The sequence below is a fragment of the Monodelphis domestica genome, chromosome 3 (assembly GCF_027887165.1).
Source record: "Monodelphis domestica isolate mMonDom1 chromosome 3, mMonDom1.pri, whole genome shotgun sequence".
In the NCBI taxonomy this organism is placed as follows: Eukaryota; Metazoa; Chordata; class Mammalia; order Didelphimorphia; family Didelphidae; genus Monodelphis; species Monodelphis domestica.
The window spans coordinates 527,210,478-527,227,090 of NC_077229.1; the positions used below are offsets into that span (position 1 = coordinate 527,210,478).

Genomic DNA, 16,613 nt, shown 5'->3' on the forward strand with positions numbered 1-16,613 from the left:
CTGCTGCAGTCCCTGCCTAGTCTGTCTGCCAAGTCCCGAGTAACTGCTCACAGGATCAGGATTGCTTATTCTGGTAACCCTTGACACGGATCTTTGCTTTCTCTCCGAGATGATTACATTTGGCTTTCCTTTGCCATCACCACACCCAATTCCATCATTTTATCCACTCAGAGAGGTATTTTTTGAAACTTGACATTTGATCTCGACTTTTGGATGATTTTCAATTTGGATTTCAAATTTGGATGATTTTCAAATCATTTTGTAGAATAATGATAATATAACTGATATCTTAGCTTTATAAGTTGGAAGAAATTTACAGAATGAGGATTTTTTTTTTCAAGGGGATAAAATACTAAAAATAAACCTTCAACATTATCCTAGATGGTTTAAACAAACAAAAGTAATTTTTTTTTTTATCTCAACAGTTTTTTAACACATCAACAGTGGTATTGTCTTGTGAAAATAATGGTCCCCAAGATGAAATATGGCAATATATTTTGTACATTTGTTTAAACCCCCTACCTTTTGTCTTAGAATCAATATGGTGTATTGTTTCTCAGACAGAAGAGTGGTCAGCCAGTCCAAGCAATGAAGGTTAAGTGATTTGTCCAGGGTCACACTAGGCAGTGTCTGAGGTCTGATTTGAACCCAGGACCTTCTATCGCCAGGCGTGGATCTCTATGTACTGAGACACCTAGCTGCATCCTGTAGACTATTCTATAAATTCACTTTTTGAATGTGAATCATTAAAAATCTGAACCAAAGAGTAAGCTCTAATTAATTTTATTTTAGTCCAGATGTATTAAAATGGGAAACAATGCAGGTATTTTTTTCATTTTAACTTTTTTAAACTATCTGATTTGACATGAAGAATATAATTGATATGAGTAAACATGATGTTGAATTTAAAGAATGACTTCTATTTACAATGTATAATAATTATTTACAAATAACTACTCGTTGTAGTGATTTACCATTTGACTATTATTTTTAGGTGTGTCAATACCTATCAACGCTCTCTAGCCCTTGGAGTACAGTTTGTTTTGGTCCGATTATTGGGTATGCATATTATTAATTCTTTGGAAAATCATGATCATGTTAGTGATATTCATTTATAACTTTCTTAATCACCAAGGGAAACAAATTAGCCAAAAAAGCTACAGTAAAAATAAGTGATTTTGAATAATGAAGGTTTACTTTCAAAATTCAAGAATTACTCATCTTTCAGGATGGGGCAATAACAGAATATTAGAATAATTTTTCCACTCGCTGTTTAGTCAAAAGTCAATCAAAAACAGTTTTGAAAAATGTTTACTTATGTGTTCAAAAATATTTTGTGACACCATTAAAGGAAATATATGAAAACCATGTATAGATTAACTCTGCTTACATGCAATTTTAACTTTCCCAGAGCAACAAATAGACAATTTTAGTTCCCTTCCTGATAATCCTTTCCTTTGTACAATGGTAGCTAAATATGAGTTAAATCAAAAAAGGATCTTAATTGTGGAGAAATGGAAAAGGCAACCGATTATTTTCTTTTAATTAGAGAGGGACCTGGTGATGGAGAGCTGACTTGGAAGCCTGAGCTAATTGGGTTTAACTCTTGCCCCCAAATGATTTCATTGACAACCAAGGATGGAATATTTCAAAAGATAGAGATTATTTGCAGAGGAGGTTTTTGTGTGAAGGATGCTCATTGGTGCATTGTGTTAGTGTGCGTATCCATGTGTGCAATTCATATGCAATATATGCACATGTCAATGCAAATATTAATTATCTTCTTTATCCTTTCATACATGATTATGTCAAATCTAGGTACAATTCCTGGACCAATTGTGTTTGGCTTTGCAATAGACAGTTCTTGTACTCTTTGGGACGTCAACCAATGTGGCATTCGAGGAGCTTGCTGGTTATATGATAACACCAAGATGGCCTTCATGCTAGTAGGAATAAGTAAGTGATGCTATCTTTGAACACAGAGGAAGTCCCTTTGTTTATGACAAGTATAAACTATTAGCTTCCAGTGTGGTGTTGCTTTTACTAACAATAGAACATCTATAGGCTTTTTAAAAAAATACGTTTTACTCTAAAACAAATCCTTTAAGTATATAGACTTGCTCATCAATTTCTGATGGTTTCCAGAGTGGTATTAAATCTATTTTACAAACATGACCAGAACATTTGCTACCCGAGTACTAGAGATGCCTCTAAAGAGATGCCACATGTCTGTGGAGGGGTATGCAAAGGAAGCATTTTTTACTTGATGGGAATGAAACACCTTGTTTTTAAATCAGAGAAAGGTCAAGAGGTGATTGTGCGATAGAACTGTCAGGATACCCTGAACTTAGGAGATAAATTTGGCAGTAAAAATTAGAAATTCATAACTCAAAAAGATGATAAAGAGGTCACTGATTAATGGTGAACTTGGAATATTAATTGAGAACAAATTAATTTAGAATAAATGTCATGGATTCAAAGATTATTAGAGCTTTATTGAACTTTAGGGTTCTTCTAGTCCAATGTTTACTTGGTGGTTTTGTTTCATGGAAGCTTGAAATTCCTTATACTATGAATATGGATTCTGTGAGGGGACAAATTAACAAAATTCTTTCAATTTAATGTAAAATTCTATACCTGAGGGAGGTTTTCTGTATAAAAATAGAATAATTGCCTTTATTTTTATTTGTTTGTTCAGTCCACTAGCGCTCTACCTCTTTGACCTCCTTCCCTGGTTGGAAAATCCAATTTATTATTACAATTTAGAATACCAAGCCTTGGTGTAAGACACGCAAGAGAAGAGGAATAGTTGAAGTTTAGAAAACTGTTTTCCTGAGGCAAGAGGGTTTCTAAATATGTGTCCTTCCCTGTTGTTGACCATCATCATGGTCGACAACAAAGACCACTTTTTTAGGGGAGGAAAAACAAACTTTAATCTGTTATTCTTTCATTGGCATTGAGTGTCTGAGAGAGTGAGGAGTCCCTTGATCTGTGGTTGACTGCACAAAAATGTAGGTAAAGGAAGAAAAAACTTGGGGTTGGATGTACCTCCCTACGTATATTGAAATGGAGGCTCATTGTAATAGCATTTCTTACTCGTTTCAAGAAAGAAATTAAAGTGACTTTTTAAAATTACACTTTCCTTTTTGAATTTCTTTCAAGAGTATATATATCTGCTAGCTTTGTATACACAGAGTCCATATTTAAAGTCTTTAAGGAAAGCCACTGGATGGTGTTGTCTGTGCAGGTCTGCAGGATGAGGAAGAAAAGGTTGGCAGACCTTCTGTAGCCGCCTGATCTCCTGGCTGCGTCCAGCCCCATGAGTGTGTTACAGGATGTGGGATGGACTCCTCCAGGGGAGTTTAAGGACACTCTGCTCGGTGATGGTCCCCGTGAATGGTTGCAAGTGGTGACAGGGACTCTGGGGACCGAATGTCTGATGCTCGTTAGTGTGAAGGCTTAGCGTATTTCATTAGTATCCGACTATGGTTGGGCAGCCCTCTCTGATTACCACATGGCACCATGAAAGTCTTATGATGATGGACCATGTTTTTAGCCTTAGTAGCAATTGTAGTTCTATTATTTTGATGAATTACATTTTATCCTTTCACTGCCCCTGGGAATTGTATTGATGAGTACTGATGAGGATACCGTCAAATGCATTTTTAAATTTTTTCATTCCAATTTGTTTTGTTCCGCTGGATACCAAATTTGCAGCTAAGTTTCACTAACTATAAACATGTCTGATTTCTAGAAGGAAATTTAATTTTATAATCCCTCTTAAAATTTAGCAGATTAGCTACATCTATTCTAAAGAATAATTGGCATTGGAATATTGGCCTGCATCTTGATAGGATCCCCTTCATTGGGACTTACTGTTTCATCTTTGTCGACTTCTTTAATGAGAGAGCAGTTGACGCAGTCATTTGAAATGTGCAAAAAAGTTACATATTAATATCTTTTAGTTATTTCAATGACTACCATTCCCCTCTTCACTCATGGCACATATGGGAGGTGGGTCACACAGCCCAAGCACAGACAGTAAGAATAAGGGCAGTATAAGGCACGGGGAGGCGAAGTATTGCTTTAATAGTAAAGCATCTGTTGGAATTGGATTTGAAAATCGCAAGCTTGCCCCTAACAAGGTACCATCTTGTTTGTGGGCACTCACGCCCTTTGCCTGCATGAAAGAGAACACAAAGACCAAATGTATAGGAATTCCACTTGCCACAACAGATTGTACAGCTAGGAGGGGGGTGTAGATTTTGCTGTGTCTTTGTTGTCCCACAATGTGTACAACGTTCTCCTGGTTCTGCTTCTTTCACTCCACCTCAGTTCATGGAGGTCTTTACGGTTCTTTCAAGAAATCATCTGATTCATTATTGCTGATAGCACAATAGTATTCCATCACCATCAGATACCATTCCCCAACCAAGGGACGTCCCCCCAGTTTCCAATTCTTCACCACCCCAAAAAGATGACCTATAAACATTCTTGTACACACCGCTCCTTATCTCTTTGGGATACAGACCCATTAGTGGTGTCACTAGTCAAACAGTATGCATTCTTTTAATGCCCTTTGTGTAGAATTCCCAATTGTCTTCCAGAATGGTTGGCTCAATGTACAACTCCACAAGAAATGCATTAATATCCCAATTTGGCCACATCCTCTCCATCATTTATTTTCCTTTACGGTCTTATTTGGTCAATCTGTTAAGGGTAAGATAATACCTCAGAGTTGTTTTGATTTGCATTTCTCTAATCTAGAGCAATTTAGAGCATTTTTTCATATGATTATTTATACCTTATACTGGCCCAGGTTGCTTGCAAGGTAGGCTCTTCAGAGCAACCCCTTTGCTGGCCCTAAGATTTTTTTCTTATTCATTTATTATTTACCCTTTTTTTGCTTCTCTTGAATTTTGTATATGGACACAAAATTTTCTTTTTCTCTGGTCTATTCTTCAGGATTGCCTGGAAATTTTCTATTTTATTCAATGATTATACTTTCCCCTGAAAGTATGTACTCAGCTTTGATGGGTAGATGATTCTTGGCAGTAATATTTGGAAGTAATAACCAGACAGGTCTACTCTAATTAAACTTTGATTATTTTTTTTTGGTAGTGCTTCAGAATTACTCAAAGTACTTGCCTCATAACTCTGAGAAAGGAGTTCTACTTCAAAGAAAATTGTTTATCTCTTTAAAAAAATGGGTAGTTGGTAGATGGATAGATGATTCTTGGTTGTAAACCCAGTTCCCTTGCCTTCCAGAATTTCATATTGCAAGCCTTCTTCTTCTTCGATGTAGAAACTGCCAGATTCTATGTAATCCTGATTGGGGCTCCATGTTTAATCCTGATTGGGGCTCCATCATATTTCAATTGTTTCTGGCTGCTTGTAATTTTTTCTTCTCGACCTGGGAGCTCTTGAATTAGACTGTTCCATTCCTGTAAGTTGTCATTTGGTGATTTATTGCAAGAAGTGATCTGTGGATTCTTTTGATTTCTATTTTACCTTCTTGTTCAAAAATATCAGAGCAGTTTTCTTAGATAATTTCTTATAATACGGTGTCTGTTTTTTATTTACTTTTTTTGTCATGACTTTCAATAATTTTTAAATCTAAAGGTTATTTTTAATGAGATATTTCATATTTTCTTCTGTTTTTCATCTTTATGATTTTTTAAATTGTTTTTTGATGTCTCATGAAGTCATTAGCTTCTGTTTACCCAATTCTAATTTATAAAGACTAAAATTCTTATAACCTTTTGATCCTTCATTTTCCATTTGATCTATTCTACTTTTCATGACACTTCACTGGATTTTTGGGTCTTCTTTTCCAGTTGACTAATTTTGCCTTTGAAGATGTTATTTTCTTTTTGCATTAGTTTCATTTCTTTTCCTCATTTTTCTTTGACCTGTCTTGTTTGATTTTTGAATTCTTTTTTGAATTCTTTTAGGGCTTGAGACCAATTTCTATTTTTAATTGAAGTTTTGCATGCGGTTGATTGGATCTCACCATCCCCTGCTGATCTTGTACTTTGCCATGGACATTTTCTAAAGTTAGTTTCTTTTGCTGTTTGCTCATTTCCTCAGTCTTTTTTTGCTTGTGGACCGTAAAATTTGAAAACTGATGATTCTGTCTCTTCTGCTGCTGGCTTGCAGGGCTAGGCTCTGTGAGCTATTTTTCCCTAGGGTTAGGTTTTTCACAGCAGCAGTACAGGCTTGAAAGGGCCCAGTGCTCTGGACTTCTGGCCTCACTGCACACTAGTGCCAGAGCCTGGGACGTTAAGGGGTGGATCCGAGGTGCTACTTTGTTGGTGTAGCCCACTTCATCGGATCCCGAATCTGGCCCATGCTCAGTCAGCTGTGGAACCTGACACCGTGGGGATGGGGTGTGATCCGCCAGCCGATACTGCCTGGTGTGCAGTTTTGTTTCCCACGGCTCCCTTATCTGATGAAAAATCAAGCTTTGTCTTCTTTGCAAGTTGTGTTCAGTGGACAAGCCCTCTCACTCCCATCTTGCTGTTGGTTTTTAACTATTGTTGTTTTGAGGCTCTTTTTAAGGATCAGTTTGGAAGGATAGTTAGAATAGTTTCAGCTCTCACGGCTTCTAAGCTGCCATCTTCCATACTCCAATTATCCCCATTTTAAATTTGAAATAGTTGAGGCAAATGGAAGTTAGTGAGTGGGGGATTTGAATTCAGATTTTTTTAGTTTCTAGGTCCAGTATTCTTTTTATTGTGCCACCCAGCTACCTCTGCAGAGCATTATCAAAGCTTACAACAAAGCACATTAAAAAAACAAACAAACCGATAATGACATTTTCATAGGAATAGGTAGTACAATAGGTTTAGAGAGGATGGCGCTTACTAAGAATAGGCATCATTGAGTCATCTGAGTGGTGGCACATGGTATAGAGTTCTGTGCCTGGGATTGGGAGGATGTGGGTTCAAATTTGGCCTCAGATACTTCCTCATTGTGTGACTGTCAGCAAGTCCCTTAACCCTGTTTGTGTAACCCTTTACCTTCTGTTTTATATTGTTAAAAAGACAGGAAGTAAAGATTTGAAAAAATAGCATCATAGGAAAAAGTTCCTGATGTTTTAGGGACTATATTGCTTAATTGTTGTGTTTTTTCCTCTCAAGTAGGGGAGAGGTTGCTCTGTCATTACTTCTCTCCTATTTAATTTCCAATATATAGAATCCAAAAACTTTGTGCAATAATAATATTAGTGGCTGACTTATTTAGAGGTCCTCTTCTCTTCTAAATGATTCTGGTTTCTGGGAATGAAAAGCTTTCTACAACATCACTAGTGAATAGTTATTTGAAAGCCCATCATACATGATTGTATAAAGGTAGTGTGCTCTAATTTCTTTTTAATCTATTCCCCATCATTTTATGTGACTAGAAAATGGACTAAGTAAAAGGCTTCAGATTATTCCAGTCAGCTTCCCCTTACCTCAAGGAGCTCATGCCCATCGCATGGAGAAATAATGTCCTTAAAGAAAAACAAATATCAAAGAATTATCTGAAATTCAATATTAAACCAAAGCCAGGAGTTTTCATCAGAATCAGCATCCACAATTGAAAATACATAATTACTAATAACAAATTATTGAAGCCAACAGATAATTAACAACAAATAAGCTAATCTCAACAATCCATTAGTATGCAGTATTTAAGAGTCAATGACTAAGAGTGTCAATTATCCAATTAATAATTTTTTGTCATGTATGTAATTCTATCATACATATTAGGAGAGAAGGATTAAGGATATATAATAAGAATAAAGGATAAGGAAAAAACAGTGGTATAAATTTCAACATAAATTGTTTCTCTAATTGTCATTCCCTCAGTAATAATTATAGTTTAGTCACTCCAAATATAAAAGATATAGTTATTTCATGTACAGTAATATAACCAGGTGTCCCCAAATGTCACTAATATATATCAAAGCCAAGTAAGGGCTTTGTTTTTATTTTATTTTATTTTATACCTTATTTTATACCTTATTTACAATTAAACTAAGCACTATTTTTTGAAAAAAAAAGTGAGCGATTAAAATCTTAGAAATAGAGGGAGGACTTCGAAAGGGGTTAAATTGTCATATTTTAATATTTGGGATCTCCCTATCTTGATATTTTTGGAAAATAATATTGAAGACAAACTAAACTTACCTCCATTCAAGGCAGATTACTGAAGAAGTATTTTTTTGAAACTCTTATTTTACTACTATATGTCTTCATTATGCCATAAATAAAACTTAGTTTTATTTTATGGGTTATTTTTAATTATAGAAGATAATTTGATTTGCAGAACTATTTCAGCGTTAGGATAACAAACTTTGTGTTCATATTTTTGTATCTCCATTTGATGTGACTTTAAGATCTATCTATCTATATGTATGTATATGTATCACTTAGTGGTTTAATCTTATTCCAAATAATTAATGAAATAGTATTCCAGGGATCCCATACCTGGGATTTTATATTAAATTCCTTTGAAGATAATTCTATCGTGTTTACTTTTGGAGGAGGAAAGAGGGGAGAAAAGAAACTGTCATTTGAATAGGAACAATCTGATTCCAATTTTTAGGTTACAAAGAACCACGTTTTTAGTCTTGTATTGTGGAAGAGTTTCTTTGTATATAGACGTGGCAAATAAGGCAGATACATCTAATGAACAAAGTCTTTACAGTTACACTTATTCTAAGTTCTAGTTCATGGACCAATAGCCATTTTATTTCAGACGATCAGACTTTCTAGTAAGCATAGCGACACGGTGATTCTTTTGGATTCTCCCTCCCCAGTACACTGTTACAGAGACTCCTCTCACGGGTTCCCCGTCCAGCTCCTGCACCATAACAACAGCTGCGATAATGATAATGTGGATGAGAACATCCAGAAGAAGAAACCTTCGCTTTGGCTGTGGGATGGCCCAGAAGGTTTTCTGTTGACTCTGGTCTTAATGACACAGTTCCTACTTCGGGAAATGGCTTTTTATGTGCTATGAGCCAAATGTTTATAACAGACATTGCTGCAACAACTACCTGTTGTAAACATCTGATGTAGGAATTGTCCAGGAGGCTAAATTCTCAAGACTGAAAACGTTGTACACGTTTCTCTTTTACAGTTTGAGTCTAAAATCAGATATTTTTATAATGCCGAGACGGTAAAATATTGCTAGATAGACGACTTTCATTCAAATATCAGCATGGGTTTATAGTGATTTAACTTTGAGAATATATACTTTCCAATTTAAAACTTATGACCAACTTGAAATCTTATTTTAAATAAATTTTATTGATATTTACTTCCTTACATTATCATAAGTATCCCAAGAATCTCCCTCTACCCTTCCCAGAAAGTCATCCTATATAAATAATACTATAGTCTTTCAGTTATTTAGTTTAATCTTTTTTTTAAGGTGGTCGTATTCCTTCACCCTTGGACCCTCCCTCCTCCCCCATCTTTCTTTGGTAACCCCTAACCTTTGGGAGTTTTAGTTTCTTTTTCTTTCTTTTATCTGATTATTGAATTCTTTCACATCCCCTTTTTGTCCCTCTTGGTCAGTCACATAGATTATCCCTTATGTTCTCCCCTTTAATTAGTTTTATTTATTACTTTTTAAAAATATATTTTTTATCTCTTTTCCAAGAAAATTTCTCTCATTGTCTTCCTTATTCATCTTCCTGACTTTTCTAGACTGTTCTCTGGTTCATCACCTCTATAATTATCTAGTCTCTCTCATATGTATATTCCTTGTTCAACCAAAATTTCCTAAGAATCCATTCTGGTTTCAACCTTTTTGGAGGTTTTAGTCCCTGCCTTGTAGTTTGCCCCATGGATTCCCCTTTTCTGATGTGCCTCACTCCCAAAACAGTATCAATTTTTGCTGGACTTTTTTTCCCCCCAATTTTTAAGAGATCATTGCTTCATTGTCGTCCCCTCAACCCTATCATCCCTGATTATTCAGCTCCACCAGTAATCATTTCTTGGGTTACCTTTTTTTTCTCCTTATTTGCCTCAAAATTTCTATCCTGGGCCCTTGCCCACCAACTCTTCTGGGTGGCCATTATCCTCAGAAGTTCAACGTCCTCCTCCTCCCAAAGCAGATAGAGTGAGTTGTTTTTTCAAGCACAAAGTCCCCCAGACTATCCTCAGCATGGGGTTTCCATCTACCTTCACAGAACTTCTCTCTCCACCATGGGAGCATTTACCAATGGAATCCCATGCTACCATCAAAGTAAAAGCCCCTCTCCTTTCTCTTCTCCCTCCCTCACTTCCCTGCAGGCTCTTCTCTTCCTGGGACAACAAAGTTCACCTTCCCTTCCGTGGTAGCCCTCATTTGACTGGGGTACATTCCTTCTATCCCCTGCCTCCTCCCTCTTTCATGTAACTAGCCCCAAAGCCCATCCATCTACCCATGGGCCATGGTGCCAGGGGATGTGCACAATGCCTTCTGTCTCTCTTCACTCCTGGCTGCTGGGTTATTTGTCTCTCTACTGTCCCTGTGTCTGTTGTTCTTGGTTGCTGCATTCATTCACTTTCTGTATTTCTGTCATCGAGGGAGTTCAATAAGAATAGAATCTCTTTAGTCCTGGTTTTCTTTATAAAAATATTTCCAAAGTTTCTGCTATTGAATGCCCACCTTTTCCCTTCCATTTGTGATTGAGTTCCTATTTGAAGGCTGGGTCAGCATGGGCTGCATCCTGAGCTTCTTTGCTGTTTGGAACACATCACTCCATTCCCTTCTGGGCTTTCTGGTAGATCAGATTTCTTCGTATTTCCTTCCTTTTGTATTCGAAGGTCTTTCTCCTTCTCACTTGACAGAACTTTTCAGATCTGAATTGTTAAATTTAACCCCTAGACCTCTTGGGATTTACAGCCTGGAGACTTTTTTTCCTGAGAGTAATCTATAAATTCTTTCAATTATTATTTCATTTGTGTGTGTGTGTTCAGATGTTCTGGGCATTTCTCTTGTGTGATGATTAAAAATTCTAAGAGACTGAGTTATTGGTAAGAAAAATTAATGTATTGATTAAGCTAGCAATAACCAATAAATTAATTAGCTCATGATCTGTTTCAGTGATTAAAGATAAATTCATTCAGCATCTTGAGTCATTTAAAAACGAATTTGGAAGTTCATTACTCAATCGTCCCCTAGACACCCCAAGACATCTCTACTTCTTGGATGCTAATGAGGAGGTGGGCTACTCTTTTTCTATTTCCTTTCTGATCCCACCATGATGACCAGCCCACATGCCTGATCAGAGGCTTCCATTATCCTTGCCAGTCATCTAGATGAAAAAATCAGGCTAGGCCTGGCCAAGTTGATCAAGTCATTTTTTTAAAACCTTTCTTCATAGAGTCAATACTATATATTGGTTTTAAGGTTAAAGAGTGGTCAGGGCTAGACAATGGGAGTTAAATGTCTTGCCCAGGGTCACAAAGCTAGGAGGTATCTGAGGTCAGATTGGAACCCAGAACCTCCCATATATCTCTAGGCTTGGCTTGCAATCCACTGAACCACCCAGCTGCCCCCTATTCATCTTAGTGGGGAAAAGATAATCGCCATGCACCCCAAGACATGCTTGGCCAAGACTCGTTTTTGTTTGCTCCACAGGATGGAGCTTATATTCTCCATGCTAATAATCCTCATATCAGAGCTGCTCTGGGGCAGGGAATGGAAGGACATTCCTAGGATTATCATGACAAAGAAATGAGGAAAAAGGCTTGAAAAATACAACATTGCAGAGCAGTATCAGAAACCGAAACAGCCCAGAATTAGGCTTCTCCCCTGCAGGACTTCTTTCACTGCAGTGTCTAAACGTTTCGTCGTCTTTTGTTCATTCTGGAGACCTCACGTTGTCCCTGTACTGCGCGTGTTTCAGTATGTTTGACTTGGATCGAGAGCTTATTTTCTTTTCCTGTTATGGCTTTGGCCGCTCTTGCAGAGCGTGCCTCACTTCCGTGTGTTCCGGCTTGTTCTCCCTCCCTTTCTTCTGTGAGCCTGGATGCGGCCTCTTTCTTCGGGTGAAGCTCTTCCGTTCTACTCTCATCGGGCTCATTTCTCTCTGGAGCCCTTCAGAAACAGCCTGTCGTGGTCTCCCGTTCGCCTCGCGCTCCCTGTGGGCCTCTTGTCTCGCCCAGTGTCAAGCATCTTCCTTTGCTTTATAATATTGACTCATAGATGCCGGAACTTGTTCACTAGATATTCCTGTTCATCTGTCTGTCTCTGTTCACGGTCTTTGAGGTTTCTTCTTGAGGTCTTGGACAATTCTGACCTTTTCTTCCCTCTTATTTTCCTCAGTTGCTCTTCTTATCTTTTAAATAACCCTGACCTTCCCTCTTAGAATCAACAGTGTGTATCGGTTCCGAGGCAGAAGCAATGGGGCTTAAGTGACTTGCCCAGGGTCACACAGCTTGGAAGTGTTTGATGCCAAATGATAACCTAGGACCTCCCATCTCTAGCCCTGGCTCTCAACCCACGGATCCACCCAGCGACTCCCTAGTTGCTTATTTTCTGACTCTCTTCCCTTTAGTAGTAGTTTCCTTGGGTGTGTAGAAATTAAAATTTGATCTCAAAGAATAAAGATATTGTATTTGATGAGGAGGTTTATTAAAGATCATTGGAAATCAAGGAATGAAGAGGATACAAAACAAAAATCAAAGCCATGTGCCCCTGGCTGCTTAGCTATTTTCAAGTTTCCCCCCCTTTCCACCATCACCGCTGATGCTATCTCATGCCCAGAGAGGAGGAGCAGGACTACCCCCTGGATATTTACTCCCTGTCTAAAGGAAGTGCGCAATGACAGGAAGTCAGTGGGCTCTCGGGAAATGTAGTTCCCCTTTAGGGTGACAGATTTTCAATTATAGATCGTGCTAGATCTCAAAGCAGACCAGCCCCTCCCCACATTGGGCCATTCGGAGTTCATCTGCCTAGGTCTGTTCCCCAAGCAACGTTTGGGTGAACAGGACTGGCTCCAGCTGAATTTCGAGCCTTTTCCTTTAGGCTTATAAGAGAGCTGTATGCCCTCCCCCCCCCCCCACAAACCCCCCCACCTCCCAGCAGACCCTCCCACAGCTGCCTCTATTCCTCTGGTCAGGAACAACAGGTCGGAGTCACCATGCTGGTGCTACAGTGGATTTATGTAGTTTGGGTGGTTGAGGCTCTCTTTTTCCAGTCCAAACACATCCTACCGTTTTCCCTTTGTCCTTTTGCTCTACAGCAGAAATATTTTAAAAATAAATGTTTAAAAATTTTTTTAATTAATTACATTAATTTTAAAATTAAAGAAATTTGGGGACAGCTGGGTAGCTGGATTGAGAGCCAGGCCTAGAGATGGAAGGTCTTAGGTTCAAATCTGGCCTCAGACACTTCCCAGCTGTGTGACCTTGTGCAAGTCATTTGACCCCCATTGCCTAGCCTTTACCACTCTTCTTCCTTGGAACCAATACACAATATTGATTCCAAGATGGAAGGTGAGGGGTTAAAAAAATAAAAATAAAAGAAATATTTAAAATGAAATGTTGTGTATTTAATCCTTATTTTCTGTCTTAGTCATAACTCATAAGCACTTAAGGACTAGGCAAATGGGGTTACCTGACTTGGCCAGGGTCACCCAGCTAGTGTCTGAAGCCAGACTTGAACTCAGGAAAATACCTTTTCCAGGTGTGGCGCTCTATTACTGCACGACCTAGCTGCTCCTGCTGCCTTTATAGGTAGGAATAAAAAACTTTCATATAAGGGCTTCCTGATGGGAACATGTTTCCATGAGGAAATGGAGTTAGCACCTCCTTAGCTTCTTTGCCAGGGTCACTAGATGGTGCAGTGGATAGAGATCCAGACCTCGGGTCAAGAAGACCCCTCTTTCTGAGTTCAAATCCAGCTTCAGAAACTTAAATAACTGTGTAACCCTAGGCAAGCCACTTAACCCATTTGCCTTGGTTTCCTTATCTGTAAAAGGAGATGGAGGAAAAAAATGACAAAAACCCTTCTGGTCTATTTTCCAAGAAAACTCCAAATGGGATCATGATGAGTCAGCCACAACTCCTCCCTTGTGATAGAATCTGGACCAATGGCTGACTTTTCCCAGTGTCATGGCTCCAGTCGACTCATTGCTGGAGGATTGCTGGTAAATTTCTGTAGCCTGGAGTCAGATTTCCTTGGAAAGAGAAGGGACTGTGTGTGGTTGGGTCTTGTTACAAGCTCCTGCCCTGGATCCGTGTTTGTTTTTTAAGGCAACAACACCTCAGAAGAGACAGGGAAAGGAGAACCTTCCCCCATTCCCATTCCTCTATTTACTACTCTTCACCCCAAGTGGCCTAGATCAAGGGATTAACAGTTGCTCAGACTGAATTTAAAAAGGTAGACTTTTAGAAGTAATTGCTATCTGGAAAAGCTTTCACACCTAAAACTGATACCATCAACTTCCTTCCTTCCTTCCTTCCTTCCTTCCTTCCTTCCTTCCTTCCTTCCTTCCTTCCTTCCTTCCTTCCTTCCTTCCTTCCTTCCTTCCTTCCTTCCTTCCTTCCTTCCTTCCTTTATTCATTCATGTATTTATTTTAAGAGCTTTTTAAAAAAATTTTATTTAGTCAATTTAGAACATTATTCCTTGGTTACTAAAATCACATTATTTCCCTCCCTCCCCTCCTCTCACCCCTTCCCTTAGCCGATGTGCAATTCCACCGGGTTTTACATGTGTCTTTGATCAGAACCTATTTCCATGTGACAACAGCTACTTTAATCAATGTTTGCAAAGCTGTACATGGGCAAGGAGACATTGAGAGCATCAATATTTTTAGGGGAAAGGGCATTTTTGCGTTGTTTTCTAGGTGACTCAGGCTGAGGTAAGAAAGATCTGTGTGCTCAGATAAGGTTCATTTTCAATTCTTCACATATTAATAGGCACAGATACAAATAAAACAAATTCTCAACCTCACCCATAGACTTACACATTAAGAAAATAAAAGATGGATTTTCATGGTTTCAAACACAAGCACTCTACAAAAACAAACCAAGATTTCAAGCCAGCTGTGCTTTTTTCTTAAGTGTACAATCATGTTTATTTAAATCACGAGTGAATAATATTTCACATGGCTCCCGGATTTCCGTCATTGGAACTCACTTAAATAAAACGGATCCCTTTACAGACACATTCTGAAAAGATAAATAAGGGGATTAGGTGAACATCTTTATGGGAATGAAAGATTCAACCCCTCTCTAAGCAAGAAGGCTCAGTTGAGGAAAGGCTAAAAGATAGTTAAGAAGATGACTAAATAAACAACAAACGTCCTGTCACTGGAAAGGCAGCAAGTCTAACTCTGGGGACAGAAAAAGAAACTCTAATCCACCCAGTAAAGTTAATGGAGATAATAAAATAGATTCCTTCTTAAGCAATCATAGACTCTTGCCAACTAGTCTTAGAACAGAAAGTGAATAGCAGAAATAAAGGATTTACTGCCCTGAAAAAACACAAAGAGGTTAAATATTAGCCTTGGAAAGAGGTGGACTCTCTTTAAATAATCAGGTGTTTAAAATGTTCCTTTCTATTTTTTCTATCTTTATCTGTCACTGAAATTTATTGATGGTGTTTTACTCTTGCTTTTCAACCTATAATCATTATGAGAGAAAGTATTTCCTAAAAATAATGCAGTTGAAAGCTATAAAAATTGTCCAGTTAAATATGAAATTTCTGCAATTTTATTGATGCCTGTTACAGAATCTTGAATAATGTATTTTCAAATTTAATAGAAAGATACAGTATGAAAGCATTGCCTATGATTACTCAGATATGATTATATTTGAGATCAAACCATGTTTCCAGAAAACCATGTTTTCCAGTTATATATTATTTACACTTGATATAAAATAACTAATATACCAAAGAAGTGACAGAGGAGTGGAAGAGATGAAGAGAAGAGAGGCATAGTGTTAATTGTGTTAGTTCTGTCCCCAAACATTAAGATTTTAATTAGGTTTTTTTTAGAAAATAAAAATACAGTAATTTGATTGAGTGTTTCCTTAATTCTGTTATTTCTTTTCTGCTTTTTTAACATTTTTATTTAAATGCCATAATGCTGCAATATTAGATAGTAGAATTAATTTGTAACAGATCTAAGATGGAAGATGCTTTATAATAAAAAATGAATGATCTCTAGAAAGCCATAATATAAAAAAATTAGTAATATTTTCAGTGTGAGGTTTTATATTTAAAATAATAAAAATATGATGATGCAGAAGATAAGGTATTTGTGAAACTGTGGGTCATTTTGTACATTAAGTACCTGTTACATATCTATGATGTAGTTAACACTTTTTAATTTCATTCAGTGAATATTTTTAAAGGGCTTATTATGTGAAAGGAACTATGTTAAATGTTGGGGATGTAATAAGGAGGCAAAAACCAAGTACTTCCTCCTCTCCAAGAAATTATATTTTAGGAGTTTGGGCTTTGGTTGGAGTGACAGGGAGAACAAAATATGTAAGACCTAACTACAAAGTATATTGTGTGAAGGCATATTAAAAACCTTTTTTTATGTTCCTTTAGAAATATTAAGCTGTAGGACTTCTGGGTAAACATGGTAGCAGCCTAGATGCAGGACTCTTCCTCT

The 16,613-nt window shown here is 37.6% G+C and overlaps 1 protein-coding gene across 1 annotated transcript in view; it reads left to right on the forward strand.

The window, feature by feature from the left end:
• The window catches only part of LOC100030460 (solute carrier organic anion transporter family member 4C1-like), a 125,630-nt gene that overhangs the window by 97,767 nt on the left and 11,250 nt on the right, over positions 1-16,613 (forward strand). The window contains exons 11-12 of the mRNA XM_001379924.4: positions 995-1,059; positions 1,819-1,956. Coding sequence (XP_001379961.1) covers positions 995-1,059; positions 1,819-1,956 — 203 coding nt within the window. The remainder of the gene's footprint in view (positions 1-994; positions 1,060-1,818; positions 1,957-16,613) is intronic.